Source organism: Mercenaria mercenaria, chromosome 3 (assembly GCF_021730395.1).
Source record: "Mercenaria mercenaria strain notata chromosome 3, MADL_Memer_1, whole genome shotgun sequence".
NCBI lineage: Eukaryota > Metazoa > Mollusca > Bivalvia > Venerida > Veneridae > Mercenaria > Mercenaria mercenaria.
In genome coordinates this window covers 85,190,766-85,212,566 of record NC_069363.1, presented here as the reverse complement: position 1 = coordinate 85,212,566, position 21,801 = coordinate 85,190,766, and the positions used below count along the sequence as shown (strand labels likewise).

Here is a 21,801-nt window from a genome sequence, read left to right as displayed (position 1 = left end):
TTGTTTGTTGTTAAATAATTGGCATTTTTTAGACAGTTTAGAAAAAAAAACTTATGTTCATATGTTCACAATATGACGGAACTAAGATCATTTTTAGCGAAAATCTAGTGGGGGTGTGGGGGGGGGGGGGGGGGCGCGGGGTCAGTGCTTGTGAGATATTTCTGTACATTTTGTTTTCTTTAAATGTTTATCAGGACAAATCCTTTAGATTTGTTTACCAGATTGTTTATCTGATAAGTTGTTAAATGCGAGTGCATGAAACATAAGTTGTGTTTGAAGACAGATAGTTATCGGTAATGCACTTCATATGAAATTTCATAACGCTTCATGAACAGCATAATGTGAAACTGTATTGACATTTTTTTTGTAGGATGGTTAAATACTTTTGAATGTGTCGAAAACTATCAATACATTGTAATGGATTAAGCTTTTATTGGGTATGGATTTGATTATCGCCTGGACAGGTATTATTCACTTCTAACATTCTTTAGCACTGACAAAAAACATCACAATCAAGCCGGGCTTGCGAAATACGTATAATATCAAGCCCAAATTAATGTTCACTGGCCCTGTTTACAATTTATATCATTATGCTAAGATGTGATGTTAATCAGATTTTGGTTTAGTAACAGATTAAATTGTTTGAAAATTTAACATCTGAACATTATATTTATTTGTGTTTGCTTATATAAGTGCTTCTAACCCTTTCCCTTCTAAATTTCTGTAATAAACCTGTCCATCTTCAAATTTGAACAGTACCATTAACTGTTAAAAGGGGTGCTTAAAAAGATACTGACTGAATAGCGAAAATGTAGATCATGATCACTGACTGCATGGATGTGCATGCAGGCTGATCATGATCTACATTGGTATCAAAGGCAGAACCAATGGTGTCCAGCATGGTAAAGGTTAATACAGGTGAAAGTTTTCACTGATGGTGTTTTTAAAATTTTGATTTTCGTATCCTGGTTGCTGAACCAAAATAGAGTTATTTTAGCATAGCTCAGTTAACTGTCTGCATAATGGACGGAAACTTCACAAAATATTACTTCCCCGTCTGACCTGCTGAAACAATGCAATCAGATTACTCTTGATATCTTGATTGAATTTAATGTAAATTATTGCCCTTTTAGACTCTGGGCTTCCCCTGCTTTGCCAATGTGGCCAAATACTAAGTACAGTTTCAAACACTGGCTACAGATTTTTTGAAAGTGGCTACAAGAATTTTATTAAAATGTGGCCAAATTCCAGCAATTCGGATTCAATTTGGCAATTTCTCTCAAAAAGAGGCTACAACTTTCCGAGGCCAGGGGAGACCAGTGAGACTTAAATATCAGTTAAAATCAGTTAAAGTTTTAATTGCATGCATTACTATCTATTTAGCTGTATCTCAGTACAACTGCATTACTTTACACAATACTCAATTAATTTTATGCCCATTTTTTGTCGAGCCCACTTGCAGTGAGCTCGATTTAGCCATCACTTTTGGCGTGTTGGTGCATGTGCGTGCGTGCGTGCGTGCATTCTTGGGTCCGTCCAATTTTGTCCGGACCATAACATTGACATGCATGTACCAATCTTGTTTATATTTGGCATGAATGTTGTTTAACTCAGTGAGAAGGCTTGTCATGCGTAAACCCCATGTTCCTATCTCATAGGTCAAGGTCACAGTTGGAGGTCAAAGGTCAAATTGAAGTTTGTCCGTAGCATTTCTTCTTCATACATGGTGAGATTGTGATGTAACTTGGCATGAATGTTCACCATTATTAGACGGTTGTGCATTTTTAGAACCAGGTCCCTAGGTCTAAGGTCAAGGTCACACTTGACAGCTGGCAGGCTCGACATTCTGCCCATGGGCATACTTGTTTACTTAGAAAATTTGTTTTAAGTCTTGGATGTAGTTAAATGTAACCAAGCTATTTCTCAGTAACAGCTACATGATATTCACTGGATTAAAACTTCAAACAATCCATTACGCGTGATACTGCAAGTACTTTGGTTGAATTATATCAAATTATGGCCCTGATTTGACTTAGGTTTTGCCAGCACATTTAAATTGTAATCATTGCATGCTATGATAAAATGATAATGTAATTTTATTAAAGATATCCATTGCCCATCTTTTACTAAAATATTTCATCTCAAGATATTCACATGCAATGTTACAGTAGAAAATCGATCCTCATCAAATGTATTCATCTTATAAATTACTAAATGTATAATTGATTGTGTATGTACAGCTATATTCATAATTAAATGTAATGCAATAACACTCGAGTTTCTTAAAAAAAAAACTTTCAGTTTATTTAGTGGTAGTACAAATGTATACCGGATTACACTATAATACACATACTGTTTAAGAAATGAAATGATTTTTTTCGGTGTTCTTGCGAAATGAACGACAGAATAGGATCTGCAAATCCATGAATCGCACTAGCGATTCATGTTTAATTTGCCGATCCTGTTCTGTTATTCATTTCGCATGAACACCGAAAAAATTAGTTTCATTTCTTATATTTACATCATTTTTCCTTTCCATTAATTTTGTAAACTATATAAATTATGAACTGCATACAATTTATAGCATTTAACATTAAAATCAGCCTCCTGGCCATTCTGCTCACCAGATGGAACAACTGCGAAGTCATCTAAGGAACTTTCTCCCTGACTATACGCGGACATCATCAAAACAGCGGTCAGTTATCACTAAGCAGCGATGACATAACTTTTAAAGCACCTTTCCTTTTCCTGTTCATACAAAATAAACATCAAAAGTTTCAATGGAAAAGAACAGGGCGAATATTAGAGCGTATACTATACTGGTTGGGAACCTGTTTCTGGACAGGACCAGTTTCCGGACACATGTAATATCCGCTTCATTTCGTTGTTATTCATGTAATTGTTTCATCTAGATCAATTAGATGTTTATTCTTCATATCTACAACAAATCACTATATAACAAGAATATATAAAGGTAGGTTTAATAATGATAACTCACTTGTGTTTAAAAAACAACTTTCTGTCTTAACGGGGCATGAAGATAGCATTGCGCATGCGCAGTAGTTCACACTTGCCAAGGTATCGAGTGGGGAAGAAATAATTAAACTGCATAATGATTGTCTGCTGATAACATGCGCTACTTTTAATTTTACAGAAATAGTTACATAAAATGCAGGGCTGTCAATTTTTGCACTATTTTTAGCTCACATGTCACTTTGTGACAAGGTGAGCTTTTGTGATCACGCAGCGTCTGTCGTCCGTCCGTGCGTGCATAAACTTTTGCTTGTGACCACTCTAGAGGTCACATTTTTCATGATATCTAGGTCAAGTTCGAAACTGGGTCACGTGCGGTCCAAAACTAGGTCAGTAGGTCTAAAAATAGAAAAACCTTGTGACCTCTCTAGAGGCAATACTTTTCAATGGATCTTCATGAAAGCTGGTCAGAATGTTCAACTTGATGATATCTAGGTCAAGTTTAAAACTGGGTCATGTGCCGTCAATAACTAGATCAGTAGGTCAAATAATAAAAAAACCTTGTGACCTCTCTAGAGGCCATATTTTTCATGTGATCTGTATGAAAGTTGGTCTGAATATTCATCTTGATGATATCTAGGTCAAGTTCGAAACTGAGTCATGTGCGATCAAAAACTAGGTCAGTAGGTCTAAAAATAGAAAAACATTGTGACCTCTCTAGAGGCCATTCTTTTCAATGGATCTTCATGAAAGTTGGTCAGAATGTTCACCTTGATGATATCTAGGTCAAGTTCGAAACTGGGTCACATGCCGACAATAACTAGGTCAGTAGGTCAAATAATAGAAAAACCTTGTGACCTCTCTAGAGGCCATATTTTCCATGGGATCTGTATGAAAGTTGGTCTGAATATTAATCTTGATGATATCTAGGTCAAGTTCGAAACTGAGTCATGTGCGATCCAAAACTAGGTCAGTAGGTCTAAAAATAGAAAAACATTGTGACCTCTCTAGAGGCCATACTTTTCAATGGATCTTCATGAAAGTTGGTCAGAATGTTCACCTTGATGATATCTAGGTCAAGTTCGAAACTGGGTCATGTTCCTTCAATAACTAGGTCAGTAGGTCAAATAATCAAAAAACCTTGTGACCTCTCTAGAGGCCATATTTTTCATGGGATATGTATGAAAATTGGTCTGAATGTTCATCTTGATGATATCTAGGTCAAGTTCGAAACTGGGTCAACTGTGGTCAAAAACTAGGTCAGTAGGTCTAAAAATAGAAAAACATTGTGACCTCTCTAGAGGTCATAATTTTGAATGGATCTTCATGAAAATTAGTCAGAATGTTCATCTTGATGATATCTAAGTCAAGTTTGAAACTGGGTCAACTGCGATCAAAAACTAGGTCAGTAGGTCTAAAAATAGAAAAACCTTGTGACCTCTCTAGAGGCCATACTTTTCAATGGATCTTCATGAAAGTTGGTCAGAATGTTCACCTTAATGATATCTAGGTCAAATTCGAAACTGGGTCACGTGCCATCAATAACTAGGTCAGTAGGTCAAATAATAAAAAACCTTGTGACCTCTCTAGAGGCCATATTTTTCAATGGATCTTCATGAAGATTGGTCAGAATTTTTATCTTGATGATATCTAGGTCAGATTCAAAACTGGGTCACATGAGCTCAAAAACTAGGTCACTATGTCAAATAATAAAAAAATTGATGTCATACTCAGTTCAAAACTTGGTCATGTGGGGACAGGTGAGCGATTCAGGACCATCATTGTCCTCTTGTTATTATATATCTTTTGGAATTATCAATAATTTGTGTTAGACGAAATTTGAGTTTTTATAGTCAACCTCAGTTTGCTTTCGTAGCTGCTATTGAATGCCGGGTTATGTTTCATGTGCATTTTTGAAGAGATGAATGATAAAGAAAAGAGTAGAAATAGTTTAATTACTTATTTCGACATCAAATTAACAGCTAAACACCATCAAAATATTTGTCCGGCTAATGGTTTACCTCCATTATTTTTACAAAAGCATTTTCTAGTTGTACACTGAACTTGGCCCTGGTGAAAGCTGCCAAATTGGCATCTTACCATTTATGCGAGAACCTCACCTGACAGGCTTGTTTGTCAACTGCCCCGTTCATTTGGGCCCAAGAGAATAGCTTCCAAGAAGCTTTAGAAAAGCTTAGAAGAAAATCCCAATCAAACAGACGTCTGCCGGAAGTGGAAAAAATATATCATTCTCATTGTCCATACATATTAGGTTTTGTTTCTGTCTATATATTTCAGAAGCTTCAGAGAACTAAGAAGATATGGATGAACTATAACTGTTTCCTATAGGAATATTTCAACATGAGTGCCATGTATACAGTAAGAATCTGGCTAGCATATACTGTGTCATGCTCTGCTGTGTTTGGTTTCTTCTTCGAAGGTAAGTTGACTTAAATTTGAGTATAATTATACCCCCAGATAATAGTATCCGGGGGCTATAATACTGGATTCTGTCTGCACTATTTCTCAGCAATTATTTTCCGGATTTCCAACAAACCTTGTAATTATCATTGGTATATGTACTAAGTCAAGTTGTGCATATGTGAAGTGGGTTCCCTTTGGATGATTTTTCACTTAGTTATGGCCCTTTATTATTTTTTTTATCCCCCGCCTATGAAATCGGGACGGGGGTATTGAAATGGCATTGTCCGTCCGTGCGTCCGTCCACAGCCATTTTTCAGTAACTAGCAGGAAGAATTTCATGAAACTTGAAATAAACATGAACCAACATACTGCAATGATGCCCGTCAAGTTTGTTCTTTTTGATTGGTCAATTTCCCTTAGAGTTATTGCCCTTGATTTAATGAAAAATGCCCAAAAATGTCCGTCCGCAGCTGAACATTTATTATAAACATGTGAAGTTGTGTACCCACACCTGGTCATCACCTTGCCTTGGTCACACACCCTCCCCCTCCCAACGCCCCCACCCACCCCCCCAGCCCACCAAAAAAAAAAAAAAAAAAATTTCATTCCTTTTTTTTTTTTTTCAAACCTTCCATGAATATTTATCAACATGCAAAGTTGAACCGTTCCCCCACCTCACTCCTCCACCCAGTCATGCTCACCACCCCGATCATGCCTCCCCCCCCCCCATTTTTTTTTCTTTTTTTTTTTTTTTCATTTTTAATTTTCCATCAATATTTATAAACAACATGTGAAGTTTTGTACCCTCACCCTGTCACCCCTGCTGCCCTCCCCAACCCCCCAAAAAAAGCATTCATTTTCTGTTAAATTAATTTTGACTAATGAAATTATTTGCTTCTTATAGTAACATCCTTAACTTTTTGCCAGATATAATTTTTTGCCGTTCCTCACCACAAACCCTTTCAGCAGGGGATACCAATTCATCGCATTTGCTTGTTCTTTATATATGTATGGAAAAAATTTGTCTGCGCTATTTCATGGTCCTTATATGCCATACTTAAACTGAAACTGAAACTGAAACTGAAACTGGTTTATTTGCTTAAACGCCTATTTCTACATTTAAAACATATTCAATGGCGTTGTACATTACAAGTTGAAATAAATAAATTTCTATCACTGTCACTAGCATCATTGTTTTAAAACTCCGTCAAAACTTAGAATAATGCAAAGTAGTCTCTGAAGAAATGTGTTTTCAACATTTTCTTAAAGCAGTCAATTGAAGAACTTTGTCTGATGTTCAGCGGTAAATTGTTCCACAACTAAATTTCCATACTTATCAAACATTGTATTATTATCATCCGTACTAAGTGTAGTTGTGCATGTCCGAAGCACATTCCATTTGAATGATTTTATGCTTCCTGAAAGGGGGAGCATATAATCACCTTGTCCGTCCGTGCGTACGTCCGTCCTTCCGTCCTTCCGAGAATGTTGTGTCGTGCCTAGCTCCAAAAGTATTTGACGTAGAGTCACAAAACTTTACAGGAATGTTGGTCAGCATGTGTAGTTGTGCACCTGGGGTTTCACGTCTGGATTCATTAATTTTTGTAGGAGTTATGGCCCCTGACATTGTAAAAATTGGTCATTTTAGTGTTGTGTCACGCCTAGCTCCAAAAGTATTTGACGTAGAGTCACAAAACTTTACAGGAATGTTGGACAGCATGTGTAGTTGTGCACCTGGGGTTTCGCATCCGGATTCATTCAGTCTTATATGAGTTATGGCCCCTGACTTTGTAAAAATTGGTCATTTTAGTTTTGTGTCGCGCCTAGCTCCAAAAGTATTTGATGTAGAGTCGCAAAACTTTACAGGAATGTTGGTCAGCATGTGTAGTTATGCACCTGGGGTTTTGCATCCGGATTCATTCAGTCGTGTAGGAGTTATGGCTCCTGACTTAGTTAAAAATTGGTCAGTTTAATGTTGTGTCGCTCTTAACTCCAAAAGTATTTGACCTTAGGAGTCACCAAAGTTTACAGGAATGAAATTGGTCAGCATGTGCAGTTGTGCACCTGGGTTTCGCGTCCAGATTCATTCAGTCATGTAGGAGTTATGGCCCCTGACTTAGTAAAAAATTGGTCATTTTAATATTGTGCGCGTGCTCCAAAAGTATTTGACCTAGAATCACTAAAGTTTACAGGAATGTTGATCAGCATATGCAGTTGTGTACCTGGGGTTTCGCGTTTAGGATTCATTCAGTATTTTTAGGAGTTATGGCCCCTGACCTAGGAAAAAATTGTCATTTTAATGTTTTGTTGTGCGTAGCTCCGAAATATTTTACCTACATGTAGTCATTACGAAGAGAAATGAGTTAGTTGATCTGTGTCCTTAATTGTCAATGTAGTGGGGGCCCCCTTTGTCCCATGGACACATTTCTAGTTTTTTAAATATTGTTATTAATTTTGACCTTTGAATTACGAACGTCATGTTTTTTATCTACAATATGCTTGAGATACATTCACGGCTCAGTACTAAACAGGGGAGGAGTGAGGAAGAAGATTATCATTTTAATTTTTATTGTTAAATGATGATGATGATGACGACGACCACAACGAAATCGTAAATGCAGAGCCGGAAACTAAGTTTATCATGAAAAATGTTTTATAAGCATGCAACCAAAGTGTGGAGTTGTGCATTAAAAAGATCAAACGAAAAACAACAATGAATCAAATTTGCAGACTTTTCATTCAGTTAAACAGATAAACAGACGATACCATTTACGGATACATAATTGTTAATTATCACCATACTGACGTTAATTGTTTGTTTTTCTGTAAAATCAAACAAAGAAAAGCTCCCAACAAATAATCAGCTAACAAAAATGCATTTACATTGGGGAATTAGCAGAACTTTCATAAACTTTTTTTAATATCATTTTATGTATTTCAATTTACCTGCTTAAGTTAAAGTAATTCCCACAATCATTTTTTATGCCCCCACTTTGGGGGGGGGGGGGGGGGGGGCATATAGATTTGCTCTTGTCCGTCCGTCCTTCCGTCCGTCATACGTCCGTCCGTCCGTCCTTCCGAGAATGTTGTGTCGCGCCTAGCTCCAAAAGTATTTGACGTAGAGTCACAAAACTTTAAATGAATATTAGTCAGCATGATTGTGTAGTTGTGCACCTGGGGTTTCGCGTCCGGATTCATTTAGTCATGTAGAAGTTATGGCCCCTGACTTTGTAAAAATTGGTCGTTTTAGTGTTGTGTTGCGCCTAGCTCCAAAAGTATATATGACATAGAGTCACAAAACTTTACAGGAATGTTGGTCAGCATGTGTAGTTGTGCACCTGTGGTTTCGCGTCCGGATTCATCCAGTCATGTAGGAGTCATGGCCCCTGACTTAGTAAATAATTGGTCATTTTAATGTTGTGTCGCGCATAGCTCCAAAAGAATTTGACCTATAGTCACCAAAGTTTACAGGAATGTTGGTCAGCATGTGCAGTTGTGCACCTGGGGTTTCGCGTCCGGATTCATTTAGTCTTGTAGGAGTTATAGCCCCTGACTTAGTTAAAAATTGGTCATTTTAATGTTGTGTCGTGCGTAGCTCCAAAAGTATTTGACCTATAGTCACCAAAGTTTACAGGAGTGTTTATCAGCATGTGCAGTTGTGCACCTGGGGTTTCTCATCCGGATTCATTCAGTCATGTAGGAGTTATGGCACCTGACTTTGTAAAAATTGGTCATTTTAGTGTTGTGTCGCGCCTAGCTCCAAAAGTATATGACATAGAGTCACAAAACTTTACAGGAATGTTGGTCAGCATGTGTAGTTGTGCACCTGCGGTTTCGCGTCCGGATTCATCCAGTCATGTAGAAGTTATGGCCCCTGACTTAGTAAAAAATTGGTCATTTTAATGTTGTGTCGCGCATAGCTCCAAAAGTATTTGACCTAGAGTCACCAAAGTTTACAGGAATGTTGGTCAGCATGTGCAGTTGTGCACCTGGAGTTTCGCGTCCGGATTCATTTAGTCTTGTAGGAGCTATAGCCCCTGACTTAGTTAAAAATTGGTCATTTTAATGTTGTGTCGTGCGTAGCTCCAAAAGTATTTGACCTAGAGTCACCAAAGTTTACAGGAATGTTGGTCAGCATGTGCAGTTGTGCACCTGGGGTTTCGTGTCCGGATTTATTCAGTATTGTAGGAGTTATGGCCCCTGATCTGGGAAAAAATTGTCATTTTAATGTCATGTAGTGGGGGCATCTGTGTCCCATGGACACATTTCTAGTTTCTGACTGGGGAAAGGAATGACTTATAAATAAATAAATTAATTAATAAAAACTAACGAATTAAAATGACGTTGTGTAAGTCAGTTACGTAATTACCTCTTAGATCGGTGTTCATGAATTGAAAATACCCGCAGTCGTGTGGTAACATCTCAAGCGCTATGCGCTCTCAGTGTCACGATTTGCACGAGCGCGGGTATTTTCAATTCATGAACATCTCCAAAGTACTCGGTTAGTAACCTACACATACACCACAATCTTAATCTAATGTAAAAAATCAAATCTATTAGAAGATACTTTGATGTCAAATAATGTAACTAATCAAAATAGTTTTGATTTAATTGAGACAGCCAAATGTCCATGCCAGGAAAAGTAGCATCATTATTTATTTCAACAATGGAACAAAAATATTTTATGTATCACTTATACAGTCTCCATTAAATCCATTTTTTGAAAATATATGTTAAAAAGTAAATGATACCCAGTTATTTACTACAAACTCAAGTTTTGCTTTAGCACCAAACAAATTGCTTGTAGTGTTTTAACCCTTAGCCTGCTGGCGGCGATTGGTTTTGCATTTGCGACCAGTGCAGACCAAGATTAGCCTGCACATCCGTGCAGTCTGATCATGGTCTGCACTGTTCGCTATTCAGTCAGTAAATTTTCAGTGAAAACCCCTTTGAGTAATAAGTGGTACTGTCCAAATTGAAAGATGGACCAGTCCATTATAGAAATATAGCAGGTTAAGGGTTAATTTGGAATAACAAAAGCATAACAAGGGAAAACAGTATCAGTTTGAATTTCCAGCTTTGGTAAAAATCTAATTACACGAAGTAAACTTATAGGCTCTCATATTTGTTCGTCTTGGCCACTTTCAGGCCTCAGGGAATCGATAAATTGGCTGTGGACTCACTTCAGCTTCTATGCAATTTTGTAAGAGAGTCAAAAAGAAATTTTAGATGGACTTGGCAGACAATTTGCCTGGTACAAGTATTAGAAGTTTTGGCTGTAATTCTTGATCAAGATGATCGAGCACTTCTTGCTCTTATTACATAACTTACATATGTAATACTTAACTTGAAAAAAAACACATTTTTGTTCACTGTTAGGTTTAACTAAAGCATATTGGTAAAGTCAAACAATTTTATCAGTGCAATATAAGTCCAACTCAAGTCAGATGTACATGTGCACACAGACTATACTTTACAGCTGATGTGTTACAACATGAAAGCAATCTGTTTTGATTGATTTTGGGATTAATTAGGTGAAAATTAAATGTTTTTTTTACATATGTTCTTACATTTCTTGTGACGGCTGAACAGTTGATACAATCGGCGAAATGTCTATTGTTTTTGTGCCCCCCCCCACCCCACCCCCACCATTATTGGTGGGGGCATATAGATTTGGTCTTGTCCAAGTGTCAGTCCATCCATGCATTCGTCGGAAGTTCGTGAGTCTTTATCATGATATGAACTTGGCACCTCTGCCCTATATTTTCAGAGTTATGGCCCCTGAAATAGTTAAAAATGCACATTTTCACCTTGTGACACACTTAGCTCAAAAAGTGTATGATATAAATGGATGAAAACTTGCATGAGTCTTTATCATGATATAAACATGCACACCTTTTATTTTTTTGGCTGGCTCCACCCCCTATTTTTAAAGTTATGGCCCCTTGTGACGCGCCTTACTCAAAAAGTATTACATATAAATTGATTAAACTTTGCATGAGTCTTTATCATGATATGAACTTGGCACCTCCGCCCCATATTTTCAGAGTTATGGCCCCTGAAATAGTACAGAATGCACATTTTCACATAATTATGTGCCTAGCTCAAAAAGTATTTGATGTAAATTCATGAAACCTTGCTTGAGTCTTTATCATGATGTGATCTTACACACTTGGCTTTTTTTGAGAATCCTAGTGCTTATTACAGAGTTATGGCCCTTGAAATAGCCAAAATAGTGGATTTTTTGTTTGTGATGCTCATAGCTCAAAAAGTATATGACCTAGAATAATGAATCCGTTTCATAAAATGTTTGTTGAGGCTATACCCCCTTAAGACTGCAAACATTTGAATTATTGCCCCTTATTTGTGACAAATGTACCAGTGGGGGGCACACCCTGTGTCCTACTGATACATTCTAGTTCTCATATTGTAATGTCTTTGATCTGGTTAACATTATTAAATAAGCCGATGATTAAGTCGTTAAATGAAAAATACATCCATTACATTAAGTTTTGAGAAATACAGTTCCAATGTTATTATATAATATTTATCATGCATTAGATTAATGCTTAACTTAAAAATTGCATTATTTAAATTTACAGATAAAATAGAACTATCTTATGAGTGTCTTTTATTATTTTACAGATAAAATAGAACTATCTTAATGAGTGTCTATAAAGTTTATTATTTTACAGATAAAATAGAACTATCTTAATTAGTGTCTTTTATTATTTTACAGATAAAATAGAACTATCTTAATGAGTGTCTTTTATTATTTTACAGATAAAATAGAACTATCTTAATGAGTGTCTTTTATTATTTTACAGATAAAATAGAACTATCATAATGAGTGTCTTTTATTATTTTACAGATAAAATAGAACTATCTTATGAGTGTCTTTTATTACAAGTATGTTTGACTAGAATAGGTTTTCTGCCGTATGTCCGCAATGTGGCAACCCGCCCGCTAAGCTCAGTAGGTAAGAGCGTTGGTCTACGGATCTTGGGGTCGCGAGTTCGATCCTCGGGCGGGGCGTATGTTCTCCGTGACTATTTGATAAACAACATTGTGTCTGATATCATTAGTCCTCCACCTCTGATTCATGTGGAGAAGTTGGCAGTTACTTGCGGAGAACAGGTTTGTACTGGTGCAGAATCCAGGAACACTGGTTATAGGTTAACTGCCCGCCGTTACATGACTGAAATACTGTTGAAAAATGGCGTTAAACCCAAAACAAACATGTCTGCAATGTATACATTTATCCAAAGAAAGATTAAATTGATCACTATGATATACATGTACATGCTTTATGCCCAACCGCCTAGACCGTTCCACTAATAAGACCACCCTGCTATATTAAGGCCATTTTGTGTAAGAACCATTGGTGGTTTTAATAGTGGGATTGCACTGTAAATTGCTAACAGTTTGTTGAGCCTATGCTTTACTATACTAACAGATCACAAAAACAAATATTTTACAGTATTTTCAAAGGAGAGCCAGGAACCAGACGTAAGTCTTTATCCAATGGATCCAGCAGTTTGTGCTTCATCAGACATCACTTTCAGGTGTAATAGTTCTTTGCATAGGAAATCAGACTCTACAGACCGAATAAGATTTTTTACAGGAAAGGACAAGTTCAAAAGTGTAAAAGATCTTATAAAGATTGGGAAAAATACCGCTGAATTTACAGTATATGAAGTCAGTGAAGCAGATCAACATCTAGTTGTTTGTTGCACCCTGGGTAATTCCTGTATTAACTCAAGTGAAACAGTAGTATCTACGCTGAATGTTTTCCGTAAGTGAGATCTCCAATGTGCTTAATGTCAGTATTATGCTTTTAATGTTATAACATGTATTTTCTTCCATGAACAGATCCAGCAAATTTACACAAAGGCACTCTTGTCCCGATAGATCCCGATGTTTGCACCTCACAGAATATCACGTTTACATGTACGCTTCTTAGTACTCCAAATCCTAGCAACTCCATTGGCTTCGCTGTGAAAAATGAAAGCACAAATAAGGAGTTTCTACCTGTGGACGAGGGAAGAATAACTGTGATAAATGAGACCTCATCGGAATTTACGATTTACGACATCAATACCACAAAATACATTTTTGTTGAATGTTTCTACTGGGAAACTTTCGGCGTTGTTAATGATACGTCCCTGCAGCTCGGTGATACATCAACAGCATCTGTTTACCGTAAGCATCTCAAGAGTTTATTCATAATGACAGTTCTTCTGTCACAGTCTACAATATAGGTTTTGTTTTGATATTTCAACACAACAGTTTTCCAGTAATGAACTTTAAGCTTGATTTCCAATACAGGCTTTCAAGTGGCCCTAAAATTCCTAAAAAATCCTTATTTTTTTAGACCTCCCTTAAATTTCTAAAAAGACGCTCAAAAAGAGCCAGATTCCTAAAAAAAGCCCTTATTTTTTCAAATTGTTCCTAATTTTTTGTTAAGTTGCACCCAACTGTATATTTTCTCAAAATTTAGGCCCAAAAATGCACCAGAGGCCACCATTCCATACCTTTATTTCAAAATTTTCCAAGGGGAAACCCCCCCCTGATTCCCTTCAAATGGAGGAGTACCCCTCCAGTCCCTCAAACTTTAGATAGAATATGCATCAGAGACCACCATTTCATACACATTTATTTCAAAATTTTCTAGATGAAGAGTCCCCTTAGCTCCCTAAAATTACAGGGATACCCCCTCCCACACACCAAAATTTAGACCAAAAAATGTACTACAATCCAGCATTTCATTCCTGTATTTTAAAATTGTCCAGGTTGAGGCAGCACCCTGACCTCCCTAAAATTAGGGGACAGTGAGTACACCCTTCTGTACCTCAAAATTTAGAACAAAAAATACATCAGCGCCCACCATTTCATACCTGTATTTCAAAATTTTCCAAGGGGAGAGCCCCCTGACCCCGCTAAACTGAGAAGAATACCTCTCCAATGCTTCATTATTTAGACCAGAAAATACACCAGTGGTTTCAATTTCATACCTGTATATCAAAAACTTTCAGGTAGACTAGAGACCCCAACTCTTCCTAACACAGACAGAGGCCCCTCTCCCATACCAACCCCCTCTCAGCGCTATGCACCTTGCCATGACAAGTCAGGCCTGGTGATGATGAAAAGCATCACTATATATGATCAAAGGGTGGGCTTGACATGTTGCCCGTGGGCATCTAGTCCTAATGTAGCCGTTGTTTTTGGCAAAAATAGCCCTCATTTTTGGTAAAAATAGCCCTATAGTGTTTCTGCCAAATAGTGCTTGAAAGCCTGCAAATATATACAGAAGCTAATTATATCCTACTTGCTCCATCTTCAGTATCAGTGTTTACATCAGTGATAACATTAAAATCTGCGTACAAACTTTCGATCTTCCTTCTTATTTATTTGTCAAAATTTCTTGAATGATTTGCTTCAAACTTAAAAAAGAGTTTTTCTAGAAAGTCACACATATCACATGGCATAGTTAAGTACATTATAATTAGCCACTCCATTGATTCTAAGGTCTTATTTTCCTCACATATGTCTTAATTCAACATCCAGCAATTTGCAATAGTTGAGCATGTTGTCTCCTCGATAGACTGACCTGTTAACATTAAAATTTTGTTTTGTTACTTTCTGACTTCTTTTTTTGTCAAAATCATTTATTCATCCACAATTTCTGTTTTGTATGGGAAATTTAGTATTTTATTGAAGTTTGTATTGAATTGTCAGAAAACTATGTAGTTAATACAGCTTACAAATTGCTAAGGAGATGAAATGCATTTAGTTCAGTATAATAAACACCATAGCTTAGGTAGGTTCTTCTTTAAATGAGCCACACCATGAGAAAACCAACATAGTGCATTTGCGACCAGCATGGATCCAGACCAGCCTGTGCATCTGCGCAGTCTGGTCAGGATCTATGCTGTTCGCTAACAGTTTCTCTAATTGAAATAGGCTTTGAAAGCAAACAGCATAGATCCTGACCAGACTGTATGGATGCGCAGGCTGGTCTAGATCCATGCTGGTTGAGCGATGCACTATGTTGGTTTTCTCATGGGGCATCTCAGATGTTATCTGCCTGAGGAGATAGATAAATCTAGTATTACACAAATTTCATTAAACTTGACCCAAACTTTCTCGGAATTACCTTGCTGCAATTTACTTATCCTATTAAAGCATTTGCCAACTTGTTTGTTAGATTGTGATAAGAATCTGTTAACTAATTTTCTTTTTCTTGGAAATGACTGTTGTTCAAAGTGTTGTTGAAAAGGATTATCAACAAATTTAAAGAGACAGATTAAGGTATCGCACACCTTTGTGTACCCCTAAATGTTTTTTATGTGTCACTTTGCTTTGATATAATGCACCACACTCCTTTGTTTAATATTATTCCAAAAAGATATGAGTCCCTCTATCCTATAATGAAAATAGAAGATTCAATGTGTCGCTTTATAGTCTAGATTAATTATCCTATGCAACAAAAAGTAAACCCTGAAATTAAAATGCACTCAGCTTTTCCATAGCAGTTCTGTGCCTCATAGTCCAGCAATGATGTAAAGCTTCATACATTCGAAACATAATTGTATTTTTTTCATTTACAACTGCATTTATATTTATATAATGTTAAGATTTATTAAATATATTGATTTTTTTCTACAAATTGCCAATATCCTAGTACATGTTTTTAGCTCACCTGAGCAGGAAGTGCTCAAGGTGAGCTTTTGTGATCGCCCTGTGTCAGTCGTCCATCCGTCGTCAACAATTTGACTGTTAACACTCTAGAGATCACAATTTTGGCCCAATCTTAATGAAACTTGGTCAGAATGTTACCCTTAATAAAATCTTGGACAAGTTTGATATTGGGTCGTCTGAGGTCAAAAACTAGGTCACAAGGTCAAATCAAAGGAAAAGCTTGTTAACACTCTAGAGGTCACAATTTTTGCCCAATCTTAATGAAACATGGTCAGAATGTTACCCTTATTAAAATCTTGAACGAGTTTGATATTGGGTCGTCTGAGGTCAAAAACTAGGTCACAAGGTCAAACCAAAGGAAAAGCTAGTTAATACTCTAGAGGTCACAGTTTTGGCCCAATCTTAATGAAATTGGTCAGAATGTTACCCTCAATAAAATCTTGGATGAGTTCGATATTGGGGCATCTTGGGTCAAAAGCTAGGTCACCAGGTCAAATCAAAGGAAAAGCTTGTTAACTCTGTAGAGGCCACATTTATGACTGTAACTTCATGAAACTTGGTCATAATGTTAATCTTGATGATCTTTAGGTCCAGTATGAATCTGGGTCATGTAGGGTCAAAAACTAGGTCACCAGGTCAAATCAAAGGAAAAGCTAGTTAACACTCTAGAGGTCTCATTTATGATCATATCTTCATGAAACTTTCTCAGAATATTAATCTTGATGATCTTTAGGTCAAGTTTAAATCTGGGTCTGGTGGGATCAAAAACTAGTTCACTGGGTCAAATCAAAGGAAAAACTTGTTAACACTAGAGGCCACATTTATGACTGTATCTTCATGAAACTTGGTCAGAATGTTAACATTGATAATCTTTAGGTTAGGTTCAAATCTGGGTCATGTGGGGTCAAAAACTAGGTCATCAGGTCACATTAAAGGAAAAGCTAGTTAACACTCTAGAGGCCACATTTATGACCATATCTTAATGAAACTTGGTTAGAATGTTAATCTTGATGGTCAGGTGAGCGATACAGGGCCTTCATTGCCCTCTTGTTTATTTATCTTATTCTAAGGAAATGAGATTTGTTAGGCCTTTCTTTAAGATGTATTTATTGACATTAAATTAGAAAGCTTCTCATCTTAATTTTAAGTAGATCTGTGGACAAACAGTGATTAAGATTTTGCTAAATACAGTGTTTAAATCCAGAGTTGATTTTAGGTTTGTGATAATCATCATACATAACATAGCACAATTTATGAATATATTTTATACTTTGACATTATTGTTGGTCAGCTTTCATGGATTTCACATGGTCTGAAAGTTTAATCCCAAAACAAAGATTTTAATCTTTTGGGCTTCCGTTGCCCAGCAGTTAATGATGACTTTTAGTCACTTGCACTTCACTGATCTGGCTTTGAGCCCCTCTTCGGGCATTGAAATCTTCATGTAAGAAAGCCATCCAGGTGGCTTGTGGAAAGTCGATGGTTCTACCCAGGTGCCCACCCATGATGAATTAATGCATGGAAGGGCACTTGGGGTCTTCGTCCATCATCAAAAACTGGAAAGTTAATTGTGTCGGTGTGATGTTAAACCCAACAAAAAACAATCTTTAAGCTGGAAATCCATGAATATTATGTAATTTCAAAATAGCTAATTTTGGCAAAACTACAAAAAAGGTTAAATGATTTCATGGTGATATTATTAAGTAAATTGAAAAATGTAAATTAAGTAACTAAAAAATTGAAATAATCACTATTTTTTGCCATTTAGCTATGCCTGAAAAGGTGGAACATGTGGATTGCATTGTGGAAAACTACATCAAGTCAATGAGGTGTTCTTGGAGTTACGGGGACAACTATAAAGGAGGCAAGTCACCAGATGTAGAATTTCATTGGTATGAATCTTTGCTAATTTAATATTTTTGGAGTAAAAGTGCAAAATTCTCTGAACATTTGTAAACTGTTATATTATGATATAATAATTTAAGATTATAGCTGGTTTTGTGAAAAAAAGATGTTTTGAAATATTAAGTGATCAATATTCTGCAATAATAATTTGTCTTTTTTTTACGTCTTCACTTTTTAGCTCATCTGAGCACAAAGTACTCAAGGTGAGCTTTTGTTATCGCCCTGTGTCCATTGTCCTCCGTCCGTCGTCAACAGTTTGACTGTTAACAAACTAGAGGTCACAATTTTAGCCTAATCTTAATGAAACTTGGTCAGAATGTTACCCTCAATAAAATCTTGGATGAGTTAGATATTGGGTCATCTGGGGTCAGAAACTGGGTCACAAGGTCAAATCAAAGGAAAAGCTTGTTAACACTCTAGAAATTACAATTTTTGCCCAATCTTATTGAAATTTGGTCAGAATATTACCCTCAATAATATCTTGGACGAGTTCAATATTGGGTCATCTGGGGTAAAAAGCTTGGTCACCAGGTCAAATCAAATGAAAAGCTTGTTAACACTCTAGAGATCACAATTTCGGCCCAATCTTAATGAAACTTGGTCAGACTGTTAACCTCAAAAAAGTCTTGGACGAATTCGATATTGGGTTATATGGGCTCAAAACTAGGTCACCAGGTCAAATCAAAGGAAAAGCATGTTAACACTCTAGAGGTCACAGTTTTTGCCCAATCTTAAAGAAACTTGGTCAGAATGTTACCCTCAATAAAATCTTGGATGAGTTTGATATTGGGTCATCTGGGGTCAAAAACTAGGTCACGACATCAAATCAAAGGAAAACCTTGTTAACACTGTACAGGCCACATTTATGACTGTATCTTCATGAAAATTGGTCATAATATTAATCTTGATGATCTCAAGGTCCAGATTGAATCTGGGTCATGTAGGATCAAAATCTAGGTCACCAGGTCAAATCAAAAGAAAAGCTTGTTAACAGTCTAGAGGCAACATTTAAGACCATATCTTAATGAAACTTGGTCAGAATGTTAATCTTGATGATTTGTAGGTCAAGCTCAAGTCTGGATCAGGTGGGGTCAGAAACGAGGAAACTAGGTCAAATCAAAGGAAAGGCTTTTTAACATTCTAGAGGCCACATTTATGATATATCTTCATGAAACTTAGTCAGAATGTTAATCTTGATGGTCTTAGGTCAAGTTCGAATCTGGGTCATGTTGGGTCAAAAACTAGGTCACCGGATCAAATCAAAGGAAAAGCTAGTTAACACTTTAGAGGCCACATTTATGACCATATCTTAATGAAACTTGGTCAGAATGTTAATCTTGATGATCTTTAGGTCAAAAAGGTCAGGTGAGCGATACAGGGCCTTCATGGCCCTCTTGTTTCATTATTCATCAATATCAATTAAAACTCTTGGTAGATATTATATTTATGTCTCCCCACAACCCCCCACTGGTGAGACATATTGTTTTTGCCATGTCCGTCTGTCCATCCATCACACTTCATTTCTGATCAATAACTAGAGAACCATTTGACTTAGAAGCTTCAAACCTCATAGTGTGATAGGGCTTACCTAGTAGATGACCCTTATTGTTTTTAGGGTCACTCAATCAAAAGTCAAGGTAACAGGGGCCTGAACATGGAAAACCATTTCTCATTGATAACTTGAGAAACACCTGACCCAGAATGTTAAAACTCCATAGGATGATTGGACATGCAGAGTAGATGACCCCTTATGGTTTTGGGGTCACCTGGTCAAAGGTCAAGGTCACAGGGGCTACAACAGTAGTTATCTTAAAATTATGCCCCTGGGGTCAAAATTAGCTCAACCCATAACTTGTTTTAGATAAACTTGTATTGAAAAATATCTTATTTGTCTGAAACCTTTAGACCTAGAGTTTAGATATTTGGCATGTAGCTTTATTTAGCGGTCCTGTACCATTAAATTATATACCAGTTTGAGTCAGGTGAGTTATGTGAGGGTCATCATAGCCCTCTTGTTTTGTTTCCAGGAGAATTTCAGAATTCTCTGGGTCATGGAACGTATGTAGAGATCTGAACGTTGAAGCAGGCTACTGTAACTGGAACAGCTCACATAGTGGAGATTTTACAATGAAAAAATCATTTGAAATAAAGCTTACGCTTAAAGAGCCATGTGGAGTGACTGTGTCCTCAAACTTCACCATAGACACAAGAAAGATAGGTTTGTAAATTCAGGGTGTTGTTGATCTACTGCTTAAATAGTCTTTTTAAGTTTATATTCAAGAATGTGACTTTTGCAAGACTAGTAGAGGTGTCATGTTAAAGCTAAGGAAAAAATGCATACTCCATATCAGCTGTAATAAATATTTGTAAATTTATCAACGAGTCATATAAATTAAGGGCAGAAACGTTATAGTTAATTTCTTTCATTATACATATAATTGTAATGTTTACTCATGTGCATGTAGATCTAGTTATTTATTATAGTTATATCTGTCCATTAGCCAAAGACATGTTATGTCGATATTGCTAATAAAGTTTGTTGTTGTTGTTGTTGTTGTTAATATGCCAGGAGACAAATTGGGGTGGGGGGGTATATAGATTTGCCCTTGTTTGTCCTTCCTTCCATCCGTCCATCTGAGAATGTTGTGTCGCGCCTAGCTCCAAAAGTATTTGACGTAGATTCACAAAACTTTACAGGAATGTTGGTCAGCATGTGTAGTTGTGCACCCGGGGTTTCGCGTCCGGATTCATTCAGTCCTGTAGGAGTTATGGTCCCTGACTTTGTAGTATTTGTCATTTTATTGTTGTGTCGCGCCTAGCTCCAAAAGTATTTGACGCAGAGTCACAAAACCTTACAGGAATGTTGGTCAGCATGTGTAGTTGTGCACCTGGGGTTTTGCGTCCAGATTCATTCAGTCATGTATGAGTTATAGCCCCTGACTACGTAAAAAATAGGTCATTTTATTGTTGTGTCGCGCGTAGCTCCAAAAGTATTTGACCTAGAGTCACAAAAGTTTACAGGAATGTTGGTCAGCATGTGCAGTTTTGCACGTGGGGTTTCGCCTCCGGATTCATTCAGTCATGTAGGAGTCACTAAAGTTTACAGGAATGTTGGTCTTCTCAGACCACAGCATATTCATCGTTGAGTTCAAGCAACATTAAAATGCGGTGATGGACAGGTATCTTTAAAAAACAAAATTCGGGATTTGGGCTGATTTCGGCGGTCCGGATATTTTACTTGCAATTGATGCTAGGATGGTCCTAGAACACCAAGCAGTGACCTACTTTGAAACATTTGTACCAGAACGGCCTGCAACGGTACCCTGAAAAATCGTCAATTTTCCACAGGTCGGGACCTGTGCAAAATTCGGGATTTGGGCTGATTTCGGCGGTCCGGATATTTTACACCAAATTTATGTACTGAAACTGCCTTAAACATTACCCTCAAAATTACGCACCATAAATTCTATGTCCGTATATTCTTGTAAACATTTTTATTATGGCTTCTTTTCACTAACGCCATCCGGGCTAGCATCATAGCACGGCGTCATTGATGAGAGCATTTAACATTCTAGAATATAAACTGACGATATATGAAAACGCAACAATCATTTGCCTGAATATATTTTGTTGTATAAAAGGCATCCCCTTGAAATGTTCAATACATACACATCTCGATATTCTATTCCCATTGTGTTCAAATTTAATCAACACAACAGACCGCAAAATTAACACAATAGGAATAGAATATCAAGATGTGTGTGTGTTGAACAGTTGAAGGTGTCTCTTTGTGTAGTA

The 21,801-nt window shown here is 36.9% G+C and overlaps 1 protein-coding gene across 1 annotated transcript; it reads left to right on the top strand.

The window, feature by feature from the left end:
* Positions 1 to 247: 247 nt before the first annotated feature.
* On the top strand, positions 248 to 20,549 carry LOC123525632 (uncharacterized). Its single transcript, XM_053539107.1, has 5 exons — positions 248 to 464; positions 5,272 to 5,413; positions 13,270 to 13,599; positions 17,867 to 17,990; positions 20,031 to 20,549. The coding sequence occupies exons 2-5, from the start codon at positions 5,335 to 5,337 to the stop codon at positions 20,227 to 20,229; spliced, it is 732 nt and encodes a 243-aa protein (XP_053395082.1). The 5' UTR covers positions 248 to 464; positions 5,272 to 5,334; the 3' UTR covers positions 20,230 to 20,549.
* The last annotated feature ends 1,252 nt before the right edge of the window (positions 20,550 to 21,801 follow it).

Bases quoted from the DNA above. Each gene is read 5' to 3' on its own strand.
- LOC123525632 (XM_053539107.1), top strand. From the start codon at position 5,335: ATGAGTGCCATGTATACAGTAAGAATCTGGCTAGCATATACTGTGTCA. The intron at 13,600-17,866 runs GTAAGCATCTCA...TTTGCCATTTAG, and splicing joins ATCAACAGCATCTGTTTACC to CTATGCCTGAAAAGGTGGAA. The intron at 17,991-20,030 runs GTATGAATCTTT...TTTTGTTTCCAG, and splicing joins CCAGATGTAGAATTTCATTG to GAGAATTTCAGAATTCTCTG.